The sequence below is a fragment of the Dermacentor silvarum genome, chromosome 11, assembly GCF_013339745.2.
Source record: "Dermacentor silvarum isolate Dsil-2018 chromosome 11, BIME_Dsil_1.4, whole genome shotgun sequence".
NCBI classification, from domain to species: domain Eukaryota; kingdom Metazoa; phylum Arthropoda; class Arachnida; order Ixodida; family Ixodidae; genus Dermacentor; species Dermacentor silvarum.
In genome coordinates this window covers 14590390-14618247 of record NC_051164.1, presented here as the reverse complement: position 1 = coordinate 14618247, position 27858 = coordinate 14590390, and the positions used below count along the sequence as shown (strand labels likewise).

General features: G+C 48.4%; 1 protein-coding gene across 1 annotated transcript; it reads right to left on the bottom strand.

Moving 5' to 3' along the window:
* On the bottom strand, window positions 1–27233 carry LOC119432946 (TBC1 domain family member 7). Its single transcript, XM_037700091.2, has 6 exons — window positions 27017–27233; window positions 24327–24511; window positions 13314–13454; window positions 12125–12270; window positions 10107–10236; window positions 1–296 (listed from the first exon to the last, which is right to left on the bottom strand). Exons 1-6 carry the CDS (start codon window positions 27204–27206, stop codon window positions 249–251), a joined length of 840 nt encoding a protein of 279 aa, XP_037556019.1. The 5' UTR covers window positions 27207–27233; the 3' UTR covers window positions 1–248.
* Between the last annotated feature and the right edge of the window lie 625 nt (window positions 27234–27858).

The window sequence follows — 27858 nt, the reverse complement described above, 5'->3', positions numbered from 1 at the left end:
GACATTTAATCTCATACGTTTTTAATTAGTTACTGAACCTAACTTGCACAACAAATTCATGAACACAACCTTCTCACATTCACACTCTCGCATACCACTGACACACCCACTTGACACCAAGAGTCCACCATGCATTACCACATATATGTACAAAAGCACGCACGCACGCTGTCGCTAGAAAGCCTCTCGGCTGCACGGGTCTGTTCACGTCACAAGCAGTCCTAAAGTTGTCGCATGCCACCAGAGGGTTATTCCAGTGCCCTGTTGACCACAGCTTCTGATGTCTCTTTGGAAATCTGAAACATTTGTGAAAAAAAAATTAATTATGGCAGTACTCATCTCATGATGGCTGTCGACGGTAATGTGATTAGCATTCGAGCTATGTAGCAACACATCGTATATCTGAAGTCACGTTTATTTAATATCTGTAGTGGTCATTCTGAGACTTCCGTAGCTTTGGCAATACGCGACATACTCCGGTACCGTCCCACTTGATACATGCTTGCCAAGGTCGCCAATAAGCATGGTGGGATGACGACTGTACGACGCCGACACCGTGATGACGATGGAATCACGAAGAAGGAATGATGTCGATGGAACGACAAAGGCACAATGGCATGATGACAATGAAATGAGGATTCATAAATGTGTCAGTGGTGTAACGACGACAGTGTGATGACAACATGAGGACAATGGGATGACGACGATGGCACAACCACAACGGCATGATGATGACAATATGACAACGGGTGCATAATACCGACTGTCTGACGACAATCGCATGGTAATGGCGGCATAGTCATAATTGAACGATGACAGCTTGGTCACGATAGAATGGGAAAGAAGGATTGATGCTGGTGGAATGATGAAGACGGTATGATGACGATTGTGTGATGACGATGATGACATAACGAGTCGGATGATGAAGTTAGAATGACGATGGAGCGACCGCAACGGCATCACAACAACGCTATGATAACAAATGCATGACGACGATGACATGACAATGGTATGATAAAAATGGGATGACGACGGCATGACGAGAGTCGGCAGATGAAGCAGGAGTGATGACGATGGAATGACCATGATAACATCCCAATGGCAATGCGACAATGAATGCATGACGACTGTATGACAACGATGGCATGAACACGATGGCATGACAAATCTGAAATGATGATGATGCAACAACCACGATGGCATCACGACCATGAGCACATACCTAGTGGTTCAAGCTATTAGACAACTTGGGGCACAACAAGGCGTGACGTGACGATGACCGCATGATGAGAGTTGGATCGTGAAGTTGGAATGATGACGATGGAATAACCATGACGACATCACAACCAAGAGCACAAGCCTAGTGGCCGAAGCTATTAGACAACTTGGGCCAATTTACCGGCATAAGAGGCTAGTAGATAGATAGATAGGCTCAAAATGCCTAAAGTAGGCAAGGAATGGTAACTGTATTAAAAAAAGATTGACTTCAATGTAGCACAGTAGCACAGCAAAGTGCTGCATCAGCTACGGCACTGTGATTACAGCCGTGTCCGAGTTGCGACCAAGGTGTTGCCTTGGTGCCAGAGAGAAACAAACAAACCCAGCTGTAATGCAGAAACACAAAAATAATTCGGCAGAACCTATCTCACGATGACTGTCTACGGTAATGCGTTTAGCGTTGAATAAATACAGTCAAACCTTGAACTAACAAAGTTGTACTTGCAGCGAAAAAGTTCCTTATATCGAGAATTTTGTTATATCAAGGTTTCGTTAATTCAATAGAACTAAGATGGGGAAATAAAAATAGTTCGTTACATCGCGAATTTCATTAAATCGAGGTTCGTCATATTGAGGTTTGACTGTATAGTGACACAATGTATTGCCATCGTTGAAACGACTTATGTACAAGGTGTGTAGTGCAGTGGGACTCCTCTGTCTTGCTTTCATAAGAACACTTGGCGCCATCAGGCACCGCCGCTGCGAAGCCTGCGCATGTCCTCCAAAATGCATGGCATGCCAGTGCATTAAAATGCTGAGAATCACAACATGCCGCAACCCTTGGGATGGGGGTTTGATTTGGCTCAGCATTGGAGAAATTTAAAGGATATTTTTTTTGTTATTGTAGAGCGGTACATTCCTATTGGCACATACCTAGTTACCCAAGTTTGAGTCAAAGATCTTCGTCGAAGACCAGCACAGATTGAGCGGCACATACCCAATGCTCCAAGTCAGCACCAAAGAGCTACATTGAACAGTGGTACCTACTCAGTGCCGCATTTACAGTGACCTACGTTGGCGTCAAAGAGGTTCGTTGAAGAGCGGCACATATGTACACACTGCCACATACTCGGTGACCCATGTTGGTCCGACGGTTGGTTTCGAACCCTGTTCCCTCAGCACGGCAGTCCGATGTGCTACCCATTCGACCATGGATTACCCAGTCATTACCCATGGATTACCCTGGTAGGCAGGAAAACGGTTAGATGCAAACGTACATAGACAGATAGCCCCCGGAAGGTGCATGAAGTACCCTGAGAATGCTAATGCATTAAAAGCAAAACGCACTATTAAGACAAAAAATGAGCGCAGCTTGCACCAGTGGTGCAAAGCTGGAGCAAACAGCGGAGCTTGTGATCGACCTAGCTACAGCCAGGGTCGCCATCCCAACTACGCTGGATACTCAAACGCAGACTCTCACATTCTCTTTCTCGAAACTCGGGATCTTCGACTCGATGACGCCTCTTCTCGGCTGCAGTTTCGGCACGGTGTTCCGGATTGGCTCGCCACCGACGTGCAGATTCTCGCTTGGCCGCACGATGTGCTTCAAGACACGGCCTGGTGAAGCGTCTGGTTGACATGTCTAGGTAAAGCGAGGCACATGTGGTTGCTAGGCGACGCGAAGTGACGTCATGGCTAGACGGAGCAGGTGCGCGGTTGCAACAGCTCGGCGCGGCGATGCAGAGCGGCAGCGAAGTGAGGCGTAGCTGTGCCAAGTGGTTGATAGGCAACGCACGGTGACGTCATTGCCAGGCGCAGTTTCTGGTCTACGCAACACGGGCCAACTTCCGGCCTAAACAGCTCCATTCTTAAAAGACACATACAGGATGTCGACACACTAAATGATAAAAAAGAAACGAAGCACTGACTGCTCAGTACAATAAATCTTAAATTAAAAGTACTATATGATGACGTCACCATGACCAAACGTTCACCTATTTCAATTATACAGCTGTAACTTTATGACGGGAAAGGGTTGTGTGTGTGGACATAGGTTTTCGGGCACATGGAAGACATGTTAACGAACATGAAGATACTTTTTTTTAACGTGATTAGCATTCTTATGGTAATTCACTAATTTTCTGGGGCTGTCTGTCTATCTATGTATGTCCCTTCACGGCAGCACTGCTAGTTGGTGCAGCGTGTGCAGGAAGAAGTGCGAGAGAGGAGCCCGGCTACATACACATTTTGGCGTCAACAACAAGGTGTGTTGCTGCTTTGCTTCAATGCTAATCGAAATACCTAACATCGGCGTTGATTGCGAGATGGATTGTGCAGGATTTCTTTTTAGAGTAAAGATTACTTAGCCTTTTTTCACACATTAGAGACACTCTAACGGCTATCAACTGCGTAGGTGCACACTATCGTCAAAATGCCACACTCCCATAACTTGTGGAAAGCATGCCACAAGATACATAAGTCTTCGTATATGCATATTGTCACGGCTCACTGGAGACAAGAGTGGGAAGCGGTATTTAATCGAGACAATTAGAACAAGCACTCAGTTCAGGCTTCTTCTCTAGCACCTCGGTTGCACACTCGAGGTCGTTTTCTTCGTCGTCAATGTGGTTGGGCACGGATAGCGTCACGGCAATATTAAAACATAACTTGTCGCAGGTGGGAACTGAACCCACAACGTCTGCATATGCGTGCGTTGCGCTACCAATTGAGCTATGGTTATCAATCTGTCTGCTTCTTTCTGGGGTTTCACTGCTTCTTTCTGGGGTTTTACGTGCCAAAAGCAGTTCTGATTATGAGGCACGCCGTAGTGGAGGGCTCTGAATTAATTTTGACCACCTGGGGTTCTTAAACGTGCACTACAACGCAAGCATATGGGCGTTCTTGCATTTCGCCTCCATCAAAATAGGGCCGCTGCGGCCGGGATTCGATCCCGCGATCTCGTGCTCAGCAGCGCAACGCCTTAGCTGACTGAGCCACCGCGGCAGGTTCAATCTGTCTGCTATTTCGGTTATTTAGGAATGCTAAATCTAACCCTGTGAGTGTAATCCAGCACCCCTCAGACCGCCAGCTGGTGGTTGGAACATTATTTTCTTCCCGATGACGCCCCACAACACGTAAGCTAGCAGGTGGCTAAATCCCTCGCATGCTACCTAATGATGTGGATGCTGCCAGATTCCAGACCCTCGCTAAGACTGAAGGAGATAGAAGAAGGAAAACTGAGGTGCTCGAGAATTGCTAATCATGACTATAAAAAACAAACAGATGCTGAAGCCAAGGAAAGCAGAGGGAAAATTAGCAGTGGTTGAAATTTGAATGTAGAAAAAAAAGTTGTCGCAGTTTCACCTGAAAAGCGAAGCATCAATTGCGATGGCAAATTTGTAGAGAGCTATACGGAGTAATGATAGCAGCTTTATCAGCTGTATAAACTTGGACATGCAGCAGCACCGGCCACACGCAGAACTGTTGTCGACGTCGTCGGCGTTTTGCCCGCGTTCGCACAAAATGCGTGCGGCGTTGGTTACGGTTGCCAGAGCCTCTGATATAAATAGGCACTTGGTGCCGCAGCTAAACGTCGCCTCCCTTCCCTCCCCCTCCCCCCCATGGCCTTTCGCGCGTCGGAAGAAGGCGCGTTTGCTCTACATATAGGGTGATTGTAAAGGAGGAAAGAGACGCCTACTTCTGCAGCCCTTAAGGGAGCACGGCGCAGAACGCGCGTTTGTTCTCCGCCGTGGGTTCACTCCCCGTGAAAGCGCGCATCCCTCGCGCCCGTTCACTCGCACATACAGCGTTTGGCGGCGCGCGGCGACGATTTTATCTCCATTGACGTCATACGGAACCTCACGGCGACGGCAACGCCGACGCCGACGGCAGAAATCTGCTTTGGAGTGTCCATATAATTGATAAAAAATACAGAAATTGCCAATGAAAGTATGTTGTCACGGCTCACTGAAGACAAGAGCGGAGAGCGGTATTTAATCGAGACAATTAGAACAAGCGCTCAGTTCAGGCTTCTTCTTCCCTAGCACCTCGCTTGTACACTCGAGATCGTCGTCTTCGTCGTCAGCGTGGTTGGGCACAGATAGCATCGCGGCAATATAAAGACATTGCATCTCCAATGGTTGCTTTCGAACTCTGTTCAGCACAGAGCGTGGTGCTGTAACTGTTAAGGCATGGATGCACTCCTGAAAAAGCGGAATAAAACATCCTTGCATCCCTCAAACATCCTTGCATCCCTCATGCAAGACAGCACTTTGGGGTGCTTGGCACATCAGACACGTCGCATTCCAACAATTTACTTATCAAAAGTGAGCGTGTACTACTTCTAGCTGACGAAGGTGCAAGTTACGAAACATGCTCATCGCTGAAATTCGCTTTGCGTCTCATTTTACTCTGGCGTGTTTCGACAATGTCGAGCACGTTGTGTCTTGTGATTCAACTAGTTCTAATGCTGAATAAAACTTCGACCTGCTCTGTAAAATCTGCCATGGTGACTGAGGGGCCGTCACTGAAATCTGCAGCACATCTCTTGTCGTAATGCGACATTCTGCCCTGTTGGCTCATAAAAGCTTTGAGTATGTCGATTCACACAGTGAGTGGGATCTGAATTCTATGGAAGAGGACTGTGCTAGATGCATATAAACAAGGACATCGACAAAGTCTGCATGGCAGCTGTCAACACCTGCGAGTTCGTTGGCATGTAAGGCTGTATTTGCTGAAAGTTTTCGTGAAAGATGTTAAAGCTGCTGTTTCACAACAACCAATGCCTGTCATAGAGTCCGGGAGTCTCTGTTAACTACTTAGGATGGAGTTGACTGTCTGGTTCTGGAACAAGCGATCATTTTCGTGCACAGATATTGCGATGAATGCAGCATTGGGTGATGCAGCGCTGAGTTGGTAGTTGCAGTACAGCCATTTCTTATCGGGTCGTTGGCCCAAAATGAGGGATGCTCTGCTACATCGAGATGTGTTCCTGGTCCCACTCAACAGTGCAAGTGCTCTGGGCAAGGGGTTCAACTTCCACCACTGGAAATTGGTGGCGCATAACTCTGCCAACCACAGTCTTCCTACTCTTCCTTATCTTTTTTTTTTTCAACTGGCAAGAACTTACTTCTTTTTGTATTGTGCTCTCGTCACAAACACCCAGGATATGCTAAGCCTCAGGACCGCACTCACTATATCAATGGAGGGTCCTTAGTACAGTTAAACCTGGATATAACGAAATTGACAAATTCCCGTAAAACTTCGTTATAAAGAGGATTTCGTTATATGCAGGTTCGGCACGAAAATTTGAAAAAGAAACGCTTACCGTATTTACTCGATTCTAACTCGCCCTCAATTGTAACGCGCACCCGTTTTCTGTTTTCGTCGAAGCACTCATCCTTGTAATGTCACACCAGGTACCGGATGCGTGGACGCGTGTTGTTTCGCACAAGCGCGAGGCATCGGATACGAAAAGCGAGCGTCACGATGGCATCGTATAGTGTTACAGTAGAACCCCGCTGTTACGTTCCCGGGGGCTGCGTTTTCCCGGCTGTTACGTTGTTTTCGGCCGGTCCCGGCACAGCTTCCATAGAACCCAATGCATTGGTAACCCCGCTGTTGCATCGCAACTGTGGGACCATTCCCGCATCATACGTTGCGAACTGCCACCCCGCGTTGGCCGCAGCGGCCATTTTGACTTTTCATGTCGCTTGGCTTGGTGGCTTGACGATGGCATTGGCCGCCCAAAGTGCCAGGGGCGACAACTATGACGTATTTTCGGTTTCCGCCAGCAAAAGTATGGCCCTTGAGATCCGTATTTGCTATATAAAGATGTCTATGATGCGTTGTGGCCCTAAAATTGGTTTTGGCTCATAGATATCCTGTATGAAGTCCAAAGGCGATAACGCAGTCGCCGTATGTGCGAGTGAAAACGTGCGAGGGGAGCCGACGAAATCTCGCGCGCACAAGAAAAGCAGGGAGGAAGTGCGCCTTCTTCCGTTGCGCTCGAGGCACCAGCGAGGAAGCGAGGGGGGAGGGATAGCGGGGCGGCGTTGTACTGTACTCTGGCATCAACTGCTTACTGCGCGGCGGCGCGCGGCCGTATCGTGAAAGCGATCTGCATTGGGGCAGTGTCTAGCAGTGTAGGTGCGTCGGCGGCTCGTAGCTTTGTGCGTGCTGTGTGTTCTCAGCGCCCAGTTTGTTTTGAAGCGATAGACAACAGCACAAATGTCACTTCACTCGCTTCTCCAGTGGCGCTTCCATACGCCGCCATTGTTTGACAGCGCGTGTCCGCGCTCATCGAGTGTGATGTGTCACAGCGTGTACCAGCGTGTCGGCAACATCAACTGGAAAAGGAGAGAGTGCTGGCTTGGCGGGCTAGGCCAGCTGCAGCAAGCGGCAGGATCAGGTTTGAATGAAGGGAGGGGGAAAGGTCACGCCCGCGGCGGCAAGATCGCCGGGTCGAGGGATGCAGGCCCGCCTCGCACACGCACGCATGCACACGTGCGCTCGCTTCGCATTCCGTTGGGGCGGAGAAGGTGCTTCCGGTTGCTGCTCGCGCAAAAATGACAAAATTTGGGGCGACATCTCTAGGTTGTCGGAGGGGAAAATTCGTTATATCAAGGGGGTCTCCAGCTGCCACTTCGTTACGTAGAGGTCTCAAATACATGTGCTTCTATGGAGTAATGGCGGGGAATAAAAAAACTTCGTTATATCCAGGAATTCGTTATATGGAGGTTCGTTATAAGCAGGTTTAACTGTATTCCGTATAATGTCCAAGGGTGATAACGCAGTCGCCGCGCGCCGTATGCTGTATGTGCGAGTGAAAACGTGCGAGGGGAGCCGACGACCGCGTCTAAATCTCGCGTTCGCAAGAAAAGCAGGGAGGAAGCGTGCCTTACGTTGCGCTCGAGGCACCGGCGAGGGACCGAGGAGGGAGGGATAGCGGGGCGGCGTTGTGTACTGTACTCTGGCATCAACTGCGTACTGCGCGGCGGCGCGCAGTCGCGCGGGCCGTATCTTGAAAGCGATCTGAGTTGGGGCAGAGTCTAGCAGTGTAGGTGCGTCGGCGGCTCGTAGCTTTGTGCGTGCTGTGTGTTCTCTGCGCTCAGTTTGCGTTGAAGCGATAGACAACAGCACGAAGGTCACTTCACTCGCTTCTCCAGCGGCGCTTCGACACGCCGCCAGCGTTTGACAGCGTGTACCAGCGCGTCGGCAACATCAACTGGAAAAAGAGAGAGTGCCGGCTTGGCGGGCTAGGCCAGCTGCAGCAAGCGGCAGGATCAGGTTTGAATGAAGGGAGGGGGAAAGGTCACGCCCGCGGCGGCAAGATTGCTGGGTCGAGGGATGCAGGCCCGCCTCACACACGTGCGCTCGCTTCGCATTCTGTCGCGGCGAAGGTGCTTCCGGTTGCTTCTCGCGCAAAAATGACAAAATTTGGGGCGAAATCTCTAAGTTGTCTAAGGGGAAAATTCGTTATATCGAGGGGGTCTCCCGCTGCCATTTCGTTGTGTAGAGGTCTCAAATACATGTGCTTCTATGGAGTAACGGCGGGGAATAGAAAAACTTCGTTATATCCAGGAATTCGTTATATGGAGGTTCGTTATAAGGGTTTAACTGTAGTTGTCGGAAACAGTTCACTGGTTACTGATTCCTACTGTTTTATGTTGATGTACCCATTGCGAAGTTTCTGTAGGGGGAGCAGACCCCAAGTCAAGCCTCTACAAGGCTGCGCCCCTAAAATCCCTGAGATGTTGAATAAATTGATGGCTGGAGAAGTGTCGACTAAGAAGGCAGGAATGTACTGCTGAATGAGTGTTCGGTTTAATGAAGCCCCAGCAGACATGGACGATGTTTCTCCCAGTGGTGGACAGGGACGTCCACCACTGGGAGAAACGCTGCTGGCTGTGAGTCCGGCTGTGTGGCGAGATCGCGCCGCAGATGCCGTGCCACTTCGGGACTCCGACGGCTCCGACTCGAAAAAAGTGAGCAAGCGCGCTTGGCGGCCTTGGCAACGTGCTCTTCTTAACAAATACGGGGGTGCTTAGATTCACATGCAAACTTTTTTCTCACTTTTATCGCGAAGATAGAAAGGGGGGGGGGGGTGCTTAGAATCGCGAAAATAGGGTATGTGCCTTCTCCCCGAGAGAAAGAAATTTACGCTTCTTCGTTGGCATAGCCATTTCGACCGGACACACACACCACAGAAAACGGCAGCGATTGCGGTGATCCCCTGCAGTCTCGCGCAGGCGCGTGATGACCACATGTGGCTATGGATTGCAGTGGCTTAAATTGGTACTTCGGATTTGATTTCGTTTGTAAAAACCTCGTTCAAGCGGACATACGATTGTCACAGCTTTGGAAGGGCCTTTTAATTTGACTACTTGGCAGTTCCAATTTCAATACAGTCCCAGTTTCATTCTCGAAAAGTTCGTTGAAGCGGAAATACAGAATAAAATGCGTTCCTTAGGAAGGGACTTTTTTTGTATTAGTTTCTATGGGCAGCTGACGGGGAATTACAAAATCTTCGTTGTGGCGCAAATTTCGTTGTAGTGGCATTCGTTGTAGGGGGATTCGACTGTATTGTGTATGCTACTGACAGACGGGACAGCGAGGCTTGCCAAGCAGTTCTATGACACTGCTTTCCTCTTGCCGCTCTCAGTTTGGATACAAACTGGAAATAAACTGGACTGATTGATTGATAAAGACAGCTTTTCTGTGTTCACTGACCTACTGTCCGAAAACCTGGGCCCACACAACCCTTTCCCACCACAGTGGTCTTGAGGAAAGGAAACTATCACAATTTGGGCCCTGGGGTCATTCTGGTCCCTTCACTATGTCGCGTATGCACACACGTGTCTGTTGAAAGAAAGCACAGAGCTCCTCACCTTGCTCAACAGAGTAAGTACATCGGCCGTGACGGTAGCACTGAGCAGTGCTGCTCTCAGGGACATCAGCAGGAGAGCCGCCACGTCGGGCAGGATCTTGGTCGAGCCACCGATCACCTTGTCCCATATCCTGCAACAACCCCATCGTAGCAGTGTCACCGCAGTCACTCAATGTTCAATGTGGGGTCATTTGTTGGTTGGTTGATTGATTGACCCTCATACAGCCTTGTACTTTGCCAGCTTCTTCTGTGCATTTACCCATGTGTCTTTCCTATCCACGAAAAAAAAAGACCACTAGCTCATTTACTGGTTCATTGACTGATTAACGTAGGTGTTGACACGCATTTGACAGGCATGACAGCAGCAAAACGTTTGAGAAGCAAATCACGTGACATATGACACACGGACATACTGTAATGGCTCAAAAAAGATAAATTTCAAGGTCTTTTTTAACTTCATCAAACTCGAAGGAGTCATGTCACTTGGACATGGAAAGCCCAACTGCCACTGCGTTATCTGACACAAAGCACTTTCAGCGTTGCCATAGACAATGACAGTTCAGCGTCCGCAAAAGCAGTGATATTGAAAACTACTCCAAGCGAGCAGAAAGAACACGCTATAGCATAACGGTTTTGGAATGTTTACAAAATTACTATTCCGTTTTCAGTCATGCCACTACTATAGGATATAAGATTGGGCTGGTGTTCCTTCTTGTTCAACAGTATGGAACCAGACAAAGGACAGAAGAAGAAAAAAAAATTATAAGGTGTGCGGGGGACGACATAGCATTTGTCTATGTCTCCCTTCTATTGCGTTTTTTGTCAGGTATCACACTGGTTAACAAAATACTAGTATACTACATTCACACATATTTTTGCAGATATGGTTATGATTCGTTCAACACTCTAGCCACACTGAGGCTGTTAATCTTAGCGCTTATGTTATAGTAGCATGAACCCCACATTCTCAAGTCATGTGAGATGATAATGTTGACAAGGTGATGAATCCTTTGCAACTGTTTAGCTATCTCTTATACACTACCTGCAGTGTGCCAGTGCAAACACACTGCAAACTATAGATCGGTGACCTTACCGGTTAAAGGCCCCCTTTGAGACTTCGATAAATTTCTATGCTACTGCAAACACTCAACCAACCATCGACTTGATCGTTGTCAAAGCTGTTAAAGCTGCGCGTTTAGCAGCATCCACTTAGCCGCCGAAGCGCTAGACTATCAGTGAGTGCTGTAGAATTCACTGACATTTCCTGCTGCATCAGTCAGTCACAAATCCTGCTCTATATTTTCTTCTGTTTTAAATTTTTTATTGAAGTATGAACATTAAAGTGAGGGCGCTGCCCTTTCCATTTCTGGCTGCAAAAAATCAGGGATGCATTAGTACAAGTGAGAGTGTGTTATAATAAAGTAAATAAGGTACTTTTCTCTGTCTGCAGTGGTCTACGAGAGATGCTGTAGTGGAGATCTGTGGATTGGTTCCGATTACCTGGGAGTCTTGATGTGCACTCAAAGCATTATGTGAAAGTGTTTTTTTGCATTCTGCCCCAACTGTAATGCGGTTCCGTGAAATCGAACCCGTGGCGTTGTGCCGAGTAGCAGAAAGCTACAGCCATTAATTATTTACATGACTGCAACAGCAGCACATTGCACTTAGCCGATAATACCGTGTCTACATGCGGTACATCCCCCTTGATCCTCAACACAAATCGGAACCTGTTTCCAGCGATCTCTGTTCCTGCCAGTGAGTGGAGGAGAGCACCCACTGGCAGCTGTGTCACTTTCCCTCTCTCCCTCGGTGCAGTAAGCCAGCGTTCACACGAACTGCGAGAGTCGACTTACCCACCTCACTCTGCCCTCCTCCGGCGTGTTAATGCTATTCGCCTGTCTGGCAAATCACCGTCGTTTACATGGATGCGGTGAGCTTTAAATCCGATGCGATGAGCCACTTGTCGCATTTGTGTGAACACACAGCTGCTGAGCCACTGTGGCAAGTTCCTGTCCTTACCTGACCAAGGCGTCCTCGTCGAGAACTTCAGCGAAACATCGCTGGAACCATGTCTCCAGAGGCAGCACCGGGAATGCCTTGATCTTCAGCAGCTGCTTGAACAGCTCATGATCTTCCTTTTCCAATGTGTCTTCCACTTGCTTGCCCTGCAGGTACCACATACACACACAAAAAAAGCCAATATAGCTGTGCGTTGTGAAAATTGCAAAGCACAATGCTGTATGCCCACTAATACAGTTTCTGGAGGAATTGGGAAAATGGACATTTAATCAGTTCTGTGAAAATCAACATGGTGGAGGAAGCTTTGCAAAAGGCAAATGTTATCATCCACCAGACAAGCAGCATGATAGTACAAGCTATGTTATCTCCAACCAATGTTATATCTCCGATGGTAGAGCGACTGCCCCGGAAACGTGGGTATCGGGTTGAATCCCCAGACCAGGACAAATTTTTCTCGAACTGTGAAGCTTTCTTTTTGAGAAACCAGAATGGGTTTCCTTTGTAGGTTCGTACACTACTGTCAGGTGAATGACAATTTTTATTTTTGTCTACAGGTTACTAAACCTGATTATTGCACCCTTCACCCCAGCAAGAAGTTCTTTAGCGCATGTGGAAGGACTTGTTGTTGGGCTAGCTGGTGTTTGTTTAACGACATATCATAGTGTTTAAGCACAACCACAAAGAGGACACACAGACACGCGTCACAGGTGCTGTGGTTGTGGAAGTGGCTCGTTTCTTCTGGAATTTTATATTTTCTTATTTACTCCTGAAATTTCTCGTTCTTGACACAACATTTATGACCCGTCATTTTTTCTGTTAGCCAAACGAGCCCTCTAAATTCCTCACACTGAAGAAAATAAATGCATAAATGTAAGAGTGTCCCAAATAATTTACTACAGTTCTTGCTTCTACAAACCTGCATCATTTATGGCAAGCGATAATGGTAGCTTTCCTTTTAGTTTTATGATAAAAAATGCCTATTTTGTTAGCTTTTAATTATGCATGCACTTGTACTTCACACATAATATTCTGCACGAAGGCTGCTCTATGTCTGCCCTGTCTGAAACTGTTGAAACTTTTGCTGCAGTTGGCTATAAGATGACGGGTAGTGGTATGAATGAGGCCGAAGTCATTCACACAGTGGGTTTTATAAGCCATTGACAGAAATATGAACACCGCGTCGGCTCACCATGGCATCCGAGTCGACCGCAAGCTTCTTGAGGTGTTTCCAGAAGTTGCGGGTCAACCAGTAGGCTTCTTCCTCCTTGCCGCAGATCTTGGTGAAAACTGATGCGATGCTCCTGATGTGCTGGACTTCTTCGTCCGACATCTATCATGAGAAAACACGGAAAAGTGGCAGTTCATAACCTCCTCAAGAAGCAATCGTACAGTGGCTTGGGCTAGATGGTATTTATTTATAATAATGCAATAGCGTGAAAAAAACCCCAAAAGATAAAAGAATATGAAGAAACACACACGTGTGTCCATGTACATTTTGTGCGTCCTCATGAGCTCATTTTTTTCACACCATTGCAACTATCACACTGAAAAGCACTGAGCATGCATAATTTCTTGCAGGTACAGGAACCAAGTGGTTCATGGGGTTTAATCCCTTCCATGCAACGCATGAACTGGATTTGTCTGCACGTTTCTGGTAAAAACACCCAAGGACTAGCTCAGCTTGTCGAAGATACTTTTACTTTTTCTTGCACTGCTATGAGTGAGCTTTCATCTGTCTTTTGCCGTACTTCTGGTAGATTCCAGCACAGATTACATATGAGCAAGAGAGAGTTAATTACGATGAGGAACGTAAAAAGTGTGGAGTCAACTGGCGCCATTGGCTTCATTGCAGAAAAGAAAAGCTGACTTCAGCTGTAGACAGAATGAGTCCAAAAATGCAGTGTATGACTTAAGATGACCCATAGTTTCTCTATGTCACCCACTGCGGTATCCCATTGGCTATGGCATTGCTCCGCTGACCAGGGTCAGGGGTTCACCTGGTCAGGGGTTCGATTCTGGCCACAGCGGCCACATTCCAATGAGGGTATAATGCAAATATGCTTGTGCAGCGGGTGAACGCTAAGGAATCCCAGGTAGTCAGAATTATTCCAGAGCCCTCCCCACTATTGTGTGCCTCATAATCAGATTGAACCCGCCACGGTTGCTCAGTCAGCTAAGGCGTTGCGCTGCTGAGCACGAGATCGCGGGATCGAATCCCGGCCGCGGCTGCTGCAAGGCGAAATGCAAAAACACCCGTGTGCTTGCGTTGTAGTGCAGGTTAAAGAACCCCAGGTCGTCAAAATTAATCCGGAGCCCTCCACTACGGCGTGCCTCATAATCAGAATTGGTTTTGGCACGTAAAACCTCAGAAAGAAGAATGATCAGATCGAGGTTTTGGCACTATGGAGCCCCAGAATTTAATTTATTGAATTAGTTTCTCAATGCACTAGGCTTGTTGTCACAGAGCGAAACTGAAGATGAGAACGGCGCTTCTGATCACTTTCATGCAGTGAGGTACGAGCACGATGCAAACTGGGCCACACGGGGGAGGGGGGGGGGAGGCAGGCACGCCCCCCTCGCTTCCTGTTGTTGTCATCTACAGTTAAGATGTTTGATGTGGAAGACCAGGTGACCCGCTTTTCATACAGATAGTGCTGTAGAGCTTCACTTTTGCAATAAAGGTTCAGATTTCATATAAACGATGCTTAAAATATTGCCTGCATTGCTTTTCATAAAGGATCCCACAGTAAAAAATAATTGCCCATTTGTGGTCAGAGTTCGGGGTATAGCAGGCACGGAAGGGGTTGTTAGCACAGCCAGACTGAGGGCACAAGAGACACTGTGGTACAGGGCTCTGGATTAACTGTAAACATCTGGGGTGCTTTAATATGCACCTAAACATAAGTATACAAGTGTTTTTCGCATTGCGCCCCTATCAAATTGTTGCAGTTGTGAGGAAGAATATCGGCGAAACCGAAAAAGAGTGCTTGGCCATCGTATTGTTACGGGGAGAAAATATATGTATTTACAATATATACAGAGGGTTGTAGCTCTGTGGCCAGGGTGACACCATCTACCGAGCTCCGAGACACTTCAGCCTCTTCTTCCCCAACCAACGTCATTTTGTCCACAGCGGTACAAACTCGTACGTGACATGAACCCCCCGGCGGCAGAAGCATCGTCTCGATGCTTCTTAGGGTGTCGAATCAGCGTGCGAGTTATAGGGCTTTAGTCGCGAAACGTGCACAATATCAGTTCCTGGGGTGGTAGAAGACTTCGAATTCACAGGTGAGATCTCATATGCGAGGCTGGTGACTTGGCGAAGAACTCGGTATGGCCCGACGTATCGTGGCAGCAGTTTTTCGCAAAGGCCGACGCGACGGGATGGTACCCAAAGCAGAACAAGGGACCCAGGGCTGAAATGAGCGTCCCGACGATGACTGTCGTAACGGTGCTTCTGGATAGTCTGAGATGCCAGAAGACGGTCACGGGCAATACGACGTGCTGCGGCCGCGCGAACAATGGCGTCGTGAGCATAGAACGTGGTAGTGGTGGCGTCAGAAGGGAGCAGTGAGTCAAGAGGTAGGAGAGGGTGACGGCCATATAGTAGATAGAACGGGGAATAACCAGTAATATCGTGACGCGATGAATTGTATGCAAACGTCACGAAAGGTAAGGTGCAGTCCCAATCCCGGTGATCATCACTCACGTACATGGAGAGCATGTCCGTAAGTGTACGGTTGAGACGCTCGGTAAGTCCGTTTGTCTGTGGGTGGTAAGCCGTCGTGAACTTGTGGGACGTTGAGCAAGAACGAAGAAGGTCGTCGCCAACCTTAGAAAGAAAACAGGGGCCTCTATCGGTGAGTAGCTGACGTGGGGCACCATGATGTAGGATGACTTCATGGAGGAGAAAATCAGCCACATCAGTTGCGCAGCTTGTAGGGAGGGCCCGCGTTATGGCATAACGCGTGGTATAGTCCGTCGCAACAGCCACCCACTTGTTGCCCGAGGATGAGGTAGGAAATGGGCCAAGGAGATCCAGGCCGACGCGGAAAAATGGCTCACTGGGGATATCTATAGGCTGAAGGTGGCCAGCGGGAGACAATGGAGGCTTCTTGCGGCGTTGGCAAAGTTCGCAGGCAGCGACGTAGCTTCGAACAGAGCGATATAGCCCAGGCCAGAAAAATCGTCTGCGCACACGGTCATATGTACGGGAGACACCCAAATGACCAGCGGTAGGCGCATCGTGTAACTGCGAGAGAATTGTCGAGCGCAGATGCTGGGGAACGACGAGGAGCAGTTCAGCACCATGAGGATTCATATTGCGTCGATATAAGGTCCCGTCCTGGAGAACAAACATACGGAGAGAAGCGTCCTGTTGCTCCGAGGTAATGCGTTCGATGATGGATCGCGAACATGGGTCACGACGCTGCTCGTCGGCGATGCGTGAGAAGTCGGAGATCGACAAAACGCAGGTATCTGTATCAGTTTCGGTGCCATCCGGTGGGTCGACAGGGTGGCTGGAGAGGCAGTCGGCGTCCTTATGTAACCGCCCAGATTTGTAGGACACGGAAAACGTGTACTCTTGCAGGCGTAAAGCCCAGCGGCCAAGACGGCCTGTCGGGTCTCTGAGTGAGGATAGCCAACATAAGGCATGATGATCTGTCACGACGGTGAAATGTCGACCGAACAGGTAAGGGCGGAACTTTGCAATGGACCAAACAAGGGCCAAGCATTCACGTTCTGTTATCGAGTAGTTTCGCTCTGGTGCAGAAAGAAGACGGCTAGCATACGCGATCACGTGATTGGTGTCCCGCTGTCGTTGGGACAAGATAGCGCCAATGCCATGGCCGCTTGCATCAGTGCGAACTTCGGTGTAGGCATGCGGATCAAAATGACCCAACACGGGTGGATTGGTAAGGCGACTGATAAGCGTTGAAAATGCTTCAGCCTGGTCGGGTCCCCAACGAAAAGTGGTCTCCTTTTTCAGAAGGTCTGTGAGAGGACGAGCGATTTCGGCAAAGTTGTGGATAAATCGTCGAAAATAGGAACACAGCCCTAGAAAACTGCGGACATCGGTAGGAGAACGCGGAAGGGGAAACTCCCCAACGGCACGAACTTTGTCAGGATCAGGCTGGACGCCAGAAGCGTCAACCAAGTGACCAAGTACTCGTATTTGACGGCGGCTGAAATGGCATTTTGCAGAATTGAGTTGTAGACCGGCACGTCTAAAAACATCAAGGATAGCTGAGAGTCGGTAAAGGTGGCTCTCAAACGTCGGTGAAAAAACTATGACGTCATCAAGGTAGCAGAGGCATGTGGTCCATTTGAATCCGCGCAGAAGAGAGTCCATCATGCGCTCGAAGGTAGCAGGGGCATTACACAGTCCAAAAGGCATCACTTTAAATTGGTAGAGACCATCTGGGGTGACGAAGGCGGTCTTTTCGCGATCTCGTTCATCCACTCCGATTTGCCAGTAGCCGGAGCGCAAATCAATCGATGAAAAATAACTGGCACCGTGTAAGCAGTCCAGCGCGTCATCAATACGCGGAAGCGGATACACGTCCTTTTTCGTAATCTTATTCAGGTGACGGTAATCGATACAAAATCTCCAGGTATTGTCCTTCTTTTTAACCAAAACGACAGGTGACGCCCACGGACTGCAGGAAGGCTCGATAATATCTTTGGAGAGCATTTTGTCCACCTCCGTTTGGATCACCTGGCGTTCAGCTGCTGACACACAGTAAGGCCTCCGGTGTATAGGAGGAGCGTCACCAGTGAGGATGGGATGGGTGACGACACGGGTGCGACCTAGCGGGCGATTTCCAAAATCAAAGATGTCTTCATAGGACATCAGAATACGGTGAAGGGCGTCGGCGTAAGCAGGCCGTAGGTCAGTAGCTATCATGGGCGTAAACTTGTCGTTGCTTGAAGTAGAACGGTCGGAAGCTGCAGCAGTGTCGAATCGTGGTTCGGGCGTAAGAGCAGCTACTCCACACTCTTCCAAAGGGGACAGCAAAGCGAGAGATACACCCTCAGGAAGCACTTGCAGACACGAACCAAAGTTCAGAAGGGGAAGCCACGCTCGATTGTTAACAAGAGTGACAATTGAGCTGGGTAGTGCGATTTGGCGTGCCAGGAGAACGTCGCAAAGTGGGGACACCACGTAAGGACCATCTCGAAGTGGAGGAGAAGGCGACATGAGGACGTGGGTCGCAGCATCAGGTTGCAGGCGAACAAATTCAGCAGAACGAAGTCGGGACTTGTGGTCTTCGGTCGGGTCGGCAAAGTAATGGGGCAGTTCAAGGTGAAGGGTGCCGGTTGCACAGTCAATAAGTGCTGAATGAGCAGTCAGGAAGTCGATTCCAAGAATCACTTCATGGGGACACTCGGCCAGTACAGTGAACAGGACTAACACAGGACGACCGGCAATGGTAACACGGGCGGCGCACATTCCCATCACGGCTGTTGTACTGCCATTAGCCACTCGGACGGCAGGCGACTCGGCAGGTGTCAGGACTTTACGGAGTCGGCTACGAAGATCTGATCGCATAACCGACACCTGAGCGCCAGTATCGATGAGGGCTTGAACGGGTACATCATCAACAAAAATTTCAACAAGGTTCGGTCGAGCAGCAGGGGTTAGCAGAGGTTTTGCAGTCCGAGTCGTCAACGCAGCCTCACCTCCGGGGGCTGCATTGCTTAGTTTCCCGAGAAGCGGCCCGCGTAGGACGGGGACGAGGGGCGTCGAGGTGTAGGCGAGCGGGACTGACGGCGTTGCGGCGAGGGCGAGCGGCTAGTGGTGTTTCCCCGAGAGGGAAGGCCGGCATGGTATGGTTCAGAAAGGGGCGACAGAGACCGAGGGTCTCGGTTGAAGCGGCGATCAGCGTATGGTCGAGGCGAGGAGTACCAGCAGCTACTATGGCAGTGGCGGGAGATGTGACTGACCCGGGAGCAAGCAAAGCAAATCGGCCTGTCATCCGGTGTTCGCCACTCAGATGGGTTCCGATATCGACTTGGGAACGACTGGCGAGGTGCAGCAGAGGCAATGACAGGAGTGGTAGGGGTGGGACGTGGGCGGACGGCAGACTGGATGTCCATGTTGGCAATTTCTTGGCGGACAACAGCTTGAATGAGCGAGATGGTGATGGTGTCGTGCGTATGGGGACAGTGAGAACTTGGAGCCATAGCCTCAAGTTCGCGGCGGATGACCTGTGTCAAGCTTGGCGTGGCAGGCGGATGTGATGCTGGAGGGTCGTTGCAGGAGGAAGTGGCAGCCGTATTGGGAAGTCGGTCGAAGCGTTGTACGATGTGTTTGCTCTTCGCTTGCTCAAAATTCCGGCATTCCTTTATGATGGATTCAACCGTTGAGCAGTTCCTGCAAAGCAGGAGGTTGAACGCATCGTCTGTGATGCCCTTCAAGATGTGTCCAACCCTATCGGCCTCTAGCATGTCCGCATCCGCTTTACGGCAGAGAGCCAGAACGTCTTGAATATCCGCGACGTATGATTCGGTTGGTGTCTGGACACGAGACGCTAGCTCTTGCCTGGCCTCCATTTGACGTCCCACAGGCCTTCCGAAAAGATCGCGTAGCTTTTCCTTGCAGGAGTCCCAGCTTGTAATTTTGGTTTCATGCGTCTCGAACCATACCTTCGCGGTTCCTCCCAAGTAAAAGATCAGGTTGGCCAGCAAATGTGTGGCATTCCACTTGTTGTGCTTACCGACGCGCTCATACGACGGCAGCCAGTCTTCGACGTCGACCTTGCCAGTGCCAGTGAAGATTCCCGGGTGACGTAGCTGGGTTAGTACCACTTCCGCCGGTGTCTGAGCGGTGGAGGCAGCGTCAGCGTCGGAGGCAGCGTCAGTAGCCATAACAGCGGAACCGATGTGACGCCCGCTGCGAAGATCCAGGGCCGGCTTGTGGCGAGATTACCCAGCACTTCCACCAAAATGTTACGGGGAGAAAATATATGTATTTACAATATATACAGAGGGTTGTAGCTCTGTGGCCAGGGTGACACCATCTACCGAGCTCCGAGACACTTCAGCCTCTTCTTCCCCAACCAACGTCATTTTGTCCACAGCGGTACAAACTTGTACGTGACAGTATGGGCACTTCAAAAATTTCGCCCATATCTCTACGGTCGACCCTTTGACGTGGTGACGGATCATCACGCCTTTTGCTGGTTATCTAACCTCAAAGACCCGTCGGGTCACCTCGCTCAGTGGGCCCTCCGCCTCCAGGAATGCGATATCCATGTCGTCTATCGCTCTGGACGCAGACACTCTGACGCCGATGCTCTCTCGCGCTTCCCAGTTATTTCAGGTGCCAGTACTCCTACCGACAGTCATGATATCTCCCCACTTGACATCATGGAAATGGCCTCGGAGCAATGAAAAGACCTATGGATCGTCACGATATTCTATATTTTGTCCAACCCTCTGGAGGGCAGCAGGAAAGCGGATTTCGCCTTGGCAACTCCGCCGCTTCGGTGGCTCCGCTCGCCCTCCCTCGTAGCTCCCTCACTTTCGACTATCACCGTGCGCACCCGCTGCTGCTCCAGCCGGCCCGGCGCCAGCTCCCCGAAGTTTCGTTTTCTGCCATTATCGGGAAGCGGGCGTTTGCCGGCGTGGGCAGTTTCATTCGCCGGCCTGGGACAGCACCACTGCTTCAATCTGCGCCGTAGCCGCAGCGTGCAAGGTCAACACGTGACTAGAAAGTAGAGGAAGCATAAAGGAGAAAGAAAGGTTCACTTTCATTTTCTACACATGGCTACAGTAGCGTGGCTGAGACGTCGGCACGTACACGCATGTTCCAGCGCAACGCAGAATCGGCGACCTTGCCATTTGAGAGAGGGTGAAATTTCCGCCGCGTTTCTTTCTTTCTTTTTTGTTTCGTTCGCATGCAACATTGAGGCGTCTCTCCTAAGCTTTTACTCTATGGCGGTGCTGGAGCAATGCCGGTCGGAGGCGCCGCCGCTTGATTTGGTTCGAATTAATGAGATTCGACTGTAAATTGAATGCAAACGTTCTAGCCGCATTCCTTGACCGTCGCATACACGTGGCGGCTCGGTGCACATGTTTTGCATATGTGCGGGCCTTGAAAATTGTTGCTTTGGTTATAGTGTGGTACCGCTTATAGTGCGGATATTCGCAACTCCGGCGACTTACGTTATAAGCGGTCTACACTGTATGTGGCGTCAGACCATTCCAACTGGGATGCTGTACTTCCCTTCGTCACATACGCATATAACACTGCCTCTCAAGCCACTACCGGGTTCTCATCATTCTTTCTGCTTTACGGCCGCCAGCCCTCCAGCACCATTGATACGGTTCTCCCGTACCGGCCGGACCCTGCCGACTGCTCACGTGTTGCTACGGTCACTCAGCACGCCGAGAAATGCCGACAACTTGCCCGTTCGTTGATGTCTGCTCAACAGTGTCGCCAAAAACAGCGTCATAACCTCAAACCACCTCCTCACCCTTTCGCCATCGCCTCCCTCATGTGGCTTTGGGTCCCGCATATTGCTGCTCCTGGTCTTTCGTCGAAGCTCCTTCCCAAGTACCACGGGCCAAAACATCACCAGTTGCGCATACATCACCAGTTGCGCAAACATCACCAGTTAATTACGTGGTTGAACCCGTGTCGCCATCTTCCGATCTCCGTCGTCGCAGGCGAGAGACTTTACACATTGACCGGCTCAAGCCGTACTACGATCCACTGCACTCTCCCTAGGTCGCCAGGATCGCTAGTCTTCCATACCGGGGGGGTGACTGTGAGGAAAAAGATCAGCGCGCTGAACAGCCCCGTTGCCATCGTGTGGCTCGTACCCAGTTCGCTCTCTGGCTACGCCCTACCTGCTGGTGCTGCATTTCTCGCTGCCGCTCTACAACCAAATAAACCCCCTTTACACAGTGAATAAATTTTTTAATAGAAGGCCCCCCCCCCTTCCGTCCTTGAATATGGGACTTCCTCCTCCTAGGTGTGTGAACAGTATTGTATGTGTAATAAAATGATTCTGATTCTAATTGCAACCACAACCTTGTGTTCAGCAGCTGAACGCATTAGCTACCGAATCTCTGTGGCAGGTGAAACAACAATCATTTAATATGGCACGAAAGTTCTGCTTTTTATTGTGATAGCAATTATATGGACACTTCAAGCAAATTCTTACCATCGTTGTTGCCTAAAGGTTCCGTATATATTAGGTATATGCTTTATGCCACGTCATGCTATGTAACATGAGGTATATGTGGATTTTATTGCTACACCCTTTTATTACTAAAGTCGCTCATGCCTTGTCTTACATTCTTGACAAAATTATTCCTCAGAATTTTGAGAATTGCAGCCTACAAACAAATGTCATGAAACAAAACACCTACAGCCGCATGCCTTTTATCTTAAATCTTCTCAGACTTACATATTAAAATTGCGAAACAATAACAGAGCTCAAACCTGAAAATGACGTCATTTTATTGGTGCGGAAGAGCACCACCTCTGGGATCGGTCCAGCAAAGAGGTTTGAAACATACCCGATACGGAAAAGTGGTGGTGAAGTCGCTAAGAAAGACATTGGTTTTAATTAATCAACATAAATGAAATTGTCCCATGGCAGGATTAAAACAGAGGACCCCTAGCACAACAGCTCATTTTACTTAGTCCGCTCATGCTTACTTCAATTCATACTGCCAGTACAGCTACGAGTCTCACACTTCGTGTAATATTCTAACATGCTACTATTGCATTCATTGCTTTGCGCTTATGGCAAAACTGTGATATTTTGTGGTTCTTCGAAACTGGCTTAAATAATGGTGTGGGTTGTTAAGTTGATGCAACTTTACAGATAACAATGGTTTTGGACAGCTTAAAAGATGTACAGTGCTCAGCGATTGAAACGCGATACTCGGACAGCACGGCGGCCGGCGTTTTTTGGGTCACCGGCGGTAGCTGGGTGATTGCTGAGGGGGCCGAATGCAGTTACTATGCAGCAAAAAGTTTCTCGCTTTCATGTGACACAAAAATTCATCATCTCAGTGTCACCAGCGCTCACCGGTGGCGCAAAAAATGTGCCGGCCGCCATGCTGTCCGAGTATCGCATTTCAATTGCTGTGCACTCTACGCTTGCTCCCATTAAATTTCCTTTTGGGTCCCATTATCTTGGGAGTCAACCGCTAATGCCCCTTTTGAACCACCCCTACTGTTACGATGCCAATCGCGACATAGAGCAGAAAACGCAGCTTTGCAGTAACGACAGTAGCAATACACTTGCATTCAATGGTGGTGGTGATCTTGCTATGTGTCGGTCATGAGTGGCTCACCGAAATGTGAGGAGAATGTGTGACACCTCCTTAGGCATATCCATAATTCCCTTCCGGAAAAAGACTAACAGTTCAGCACACTAGTGAGGAAACCCTCCTTCTCATGCTGTCCAGAATTTGAGATCATCATCCAAGTACTTCAGTGCTACTCTTAGTGCTTTATGTATGTTACAAGTGTTGAGGAAACATCTATACAATCTCAGAAGCAACTAAGGTTGCGTCAGGTAGCTAGTTGTGTGGCACGGATAAGCGTACGGACACACCAAGAGCTGAAAGATCGTACAACAGCTACCACTGCAATAAATGGACATGCACTGTGCACGGCACTTATCTTTTATTAGAAATTAGTCTTGTGAAGCTGCGGTGCATTGAGATGCAACACTTAAACATGTACAAAGTATAATAGGTGTTTCATGCAACCAAACATTAAAAAAGAAAGTGGTACATCTTAGGAAAAGACACCAATGGCCTAGTCTTCTGGTGTTAGACTAAGTGCAATTAGTTATCTAATTGGCTAAGCTAAATTATTCAAATTTTCAGATATTTGTTTTAGTCAGCAAGTTTCATTGCAAAAATTGTCGAGCATGCTGAGGAGCACCCAAATGAGTTGTGTAAACAACATAATCCTTTATGTGGTTCTTTTTTTTACGGGCTCTAAAGAAAGCCAGTGCAATATGGGAAAAAAACACTGCGGCGCAGCCCATCTGACGATGACCGTTGACGGTGATGCGTTAGCATTGAATCAATATAGCGACACAGGGTATTGCCACTGTCGAAACGAGTCATGTATGAGGTCTGTACTGAAGCAGGACACCTCTTTCGCACTTGCGTTGCAGCAGTGTTGGCGTAAGCCTTAAGCACTTTCAGCCGTCTTAAGCATTACCTGCTGTTCGATGTCAAGGTGCAGCCTCCCTTCGCCCACAAGGTACATGAGGACGATTGTGTCGGCCTGCGGCGTGCCATTTCTAACGACCCTCATCACCTCCAGAGCACGCCTCAGGTCGTTGTACTGGTCCTCTTCATCTTTTTCAAAACTCGTGATGTTCTCCTCAAATGTGGGTAAAATTCCTGGAAAAGAAGTTGCAAAAGGTGAGCATAAATTGGGACTGCTTCTGCTGCTTGCTCACCAGCAAGGCTATCACAAGGCTATTATTGCACCACCTCCTAGTAGACACCCTGAAAGCAATGAAAACAAATGGAACTATCTCGTTCTTGACTGAACAACCGAGAGGTGCTATTGTGGTTAGTTGACTTGAAATTCCAGGACCCCTGGAAGAGTACTTCAAGGGTTGTTGTTAAAGAGGTGGTCGATCTAGCCCAAGCTCACCAGCAAGAAACAACAGCACCACCTCCTTGCTGTGACTCACGGACTCCCCACTTTATTTTCACCACAGTGGTTGGTTACTTTCGAAGGGCACTACCATCCAGCCACTTAGGTGGATGTGTTTAGTGCCCTCTTCAGTACTGACAGCTGTTTTCAGAGTCATACAAACTCTACCATGTGCTTCTTGCCCATAAAAGGATAACACTTGCAAAGTATCATGGTTGAGAGATACTTACAATGTATATTAATTTGATACTAAAGTGCCAGATATTACAAGAGCCAGACCTGACATCATCGAGATTGATGTGACATCACAACATGCACAGATCAAAATTTGCTGAGGTTCTGTAGAAGTAAAGCAAGGTATGATGAAGCCACTGATAAAAACAAATAAACAGAGCTGCCCTTGCACGTGACAGCTGCAGTGACAGCAGTCGTGATGTAGCCACCTTCTATGCACCGAAATTGGTTTGTAGAAACAAGTTTTATGGTCAATTATTTAGTACACTCTCGCGTTTGTAAATATACATTCTCAGTATAGAGGGGTTGGTCGTTAAATTAACACAAAATGAAAAGACAATTTGATGATATTATGTCTGTTCTCGTTTATTGCTTTATAAGAAATTCAGACTTTGGTAACTGGCACATTTTATTACAAGGCTATTATTGCCCCAGTTAGGCAGGCTACCACAGGTCAAAGATGTCGGCCTTTCCACCTTTCCGAAACCTTTTGATTACCCCTACAGTGCACCAACCTTGAATGATGTATACCAGTGAAGTTTTAACTCTCACCAGCACATCTGGTTTGATGCCATCACCAACTGTGCTGCCCTTTTTCTGGCATCAACTTGCGTCAGCTGGAGTTTCCTTCCCCTTAATTCCTTTCTTTATTTCAATAAACAACCATTTACTACTACTACTATGTTGACAGTCCCACCCAAAACTGCAGACGTGCCAAAGTAAAAATGTTAAATCTTAAAAGTTAAAACACATGGCTGTCATGCTGACACTACCTAACAGTGCCGGTGTGTGGGGCCAGGTGACAAACTCTCTCGAAGAAGTCACTACACAAGCGAACTATGGATAACACTTGCTTAGTCACTCTGTTGCATATATATAAGTAGTTATTTCTACATCTATCCTCTCTTCACTCCTCTAACCCACCCACCACCACTGCTGACCGCCTTTCAGGTGTCGGCAGGTTGCGCTAGACAGTCATAGTGTGGTCAGCAGTAATTTCCCCTTCCCTTAATTCCTTTCTTTATTTCAACAAACAACCATTTACTACTACTACTATGTTGACAGTCCCCCTGACAGCTTAACAGTGTGAAACAAAGGAAGCCGCAGCCGAAAAGGGGAACTGCATTGGTCAAGGTGTTTTGGACAAGTCAATATTTCAACAAGTCCCCTGATCGAGACGTCGGCTCCATGCTCAAAATTGTTTGCCCACTGCTGATCTCTGCGTCTGTATCTTCTCGTGTTTGTTTGTCTGTGTTCCTTTGTTTTGTGACAGTTCAAGTATGCGATAACGTAGGGCAAGGTCTACGACAGCTTTGACTAAAACTACCGATTCGTAAACTTTACTTTGAAAGGAGTAAGTAGATGTTCCCTCACAAATCTATAACCTACTACACCCAAAACTGCAGAGGTGCCCAAGTAAAAATGCTAGCGAGTAGCCTAAATGGTAGCGATCGAGTACCCCGTTACGCATATGATTGTTACGTATTGCTTAGCAATTTATGCATAGTTTCAAAACACGAGAAATTTATTTATGGAACGAGTCAAGATGATCAACGATGAAGTCATAAAGCATGCAGTTGAGGACATGGAAATAACTATTAATTAAAAATACAAATACCGTTCGTAAACGGCACAATCGGCGATCCGCACCTGGTTATCAAAGCAGTAAATATTTGCCACGGTTAACTTTAGAGTACGACACGCCATCCACCGGAACCAGACGCTAAAAGGCGAACAGATGTGCTTCTGCAGCGCCGTAGAGGCGTTCGCCGATGACTTGTTTATTCAACAACCGCGGGCTATTTGCAACACTTGGGAGCTTGTCCACTGAAGCAATCGACGGTGTAATGCAGTACGGAAACGAATTTAAGCGAACTCGGCATAAGCGAACATGCCAGAAGGACCGAGAGAATGGGAAAACTGACACCACGGCATGCGACATGCGAGCAGACGACAAAGCAAGATGGATTCCGCGTCGTCTTTTTTTTCTCTCTTGTGCGAGGGCTCACCTAGCAACACTTTCCAGACGGTCAGCCGATGAACCGAGGGCAGACAAAACTTGCGACAGAAATTGGAAAGCTTCTTCAGGTCTATGGGCTTCTCGCTGAGCAATATTTCGAGCGATCTGTTCTCGTTTATTCCACGGAATCCGACTTTGTCATAGTAGTGGGCTCGAAAGTTCATCTCAGCTGCTGCCATGACACCAGCTGGATGAGCGAGTCACGACCATAGCGCCGTTTTCTAGAGAGCGGCCATAAAATGTGACACTTGCGTGACATTTAAGCATGGGCAAGAGCAAGGTTAAGGTTATTTTGTAGGTACGCTAGCACAAAAGTTCAGTGCAAAGAACAGTTACATTTAGTGTCTCAGATTGCACAAATGAGTTTTTATAGCAAAAGCAAGCCTCAAAACGAAACCGAAATCATGTGTGATGTTTTACACATGGCGGACCTCACGGATTTTTGTCTCTTTCACTGCACCAGGCGCTGACTGTACTCATGCTTCTGGTGTTCTTTCTGCACAAAAGCATGGGCAATGGTTTTCGTTCGTTATTCAGACGAAAGAACTTTCTTTCTTTCATACATTTTCGCTTTGGCGTCTGCATTACTAAAAAGCGTGGCCTTTGATATTCGTTACTTTGAGGGTGTCTTCGCTGAGGGGTGTGAGTGCGCCAGGGAGGTTGTAGTGTGCCATAGTGAAGTTTTGGCTCCAGTAAACCTGAAAAGCAAACGTCTCGATTCGATTGCGCTAATCACTTATGAAAGTGATGTGGCAACCTAACAAAAACATCAGTAACAACAAACGGATCTCAGATGCTATGCTTTTGCGTATTTCAAGCACGGAAAACAGG

Coding starts and splice junctions, on each gene's coding strand:
- LOC119432946 (XM_037700091.2), bottom strand. CDS start 27,206: ATGGCAGCAGCTGAGATGAACTTTCGAGCCCACTACTATGACAAAGTC. Junction 13,455..24,326: donor ACCTTGACATCGAACAGCAG/GTAATGCTTAAG, acceptor TTCTCATGATAG/ATGTCGGACGAAGAAGTCCA. Junction 10,237..12,124: donor GACGAGGACGCCTTGGTCAG/GTAAGGACAGGA, acceptor GGGTTGTTGCAG/GATATGGGACAAGGTGATCG.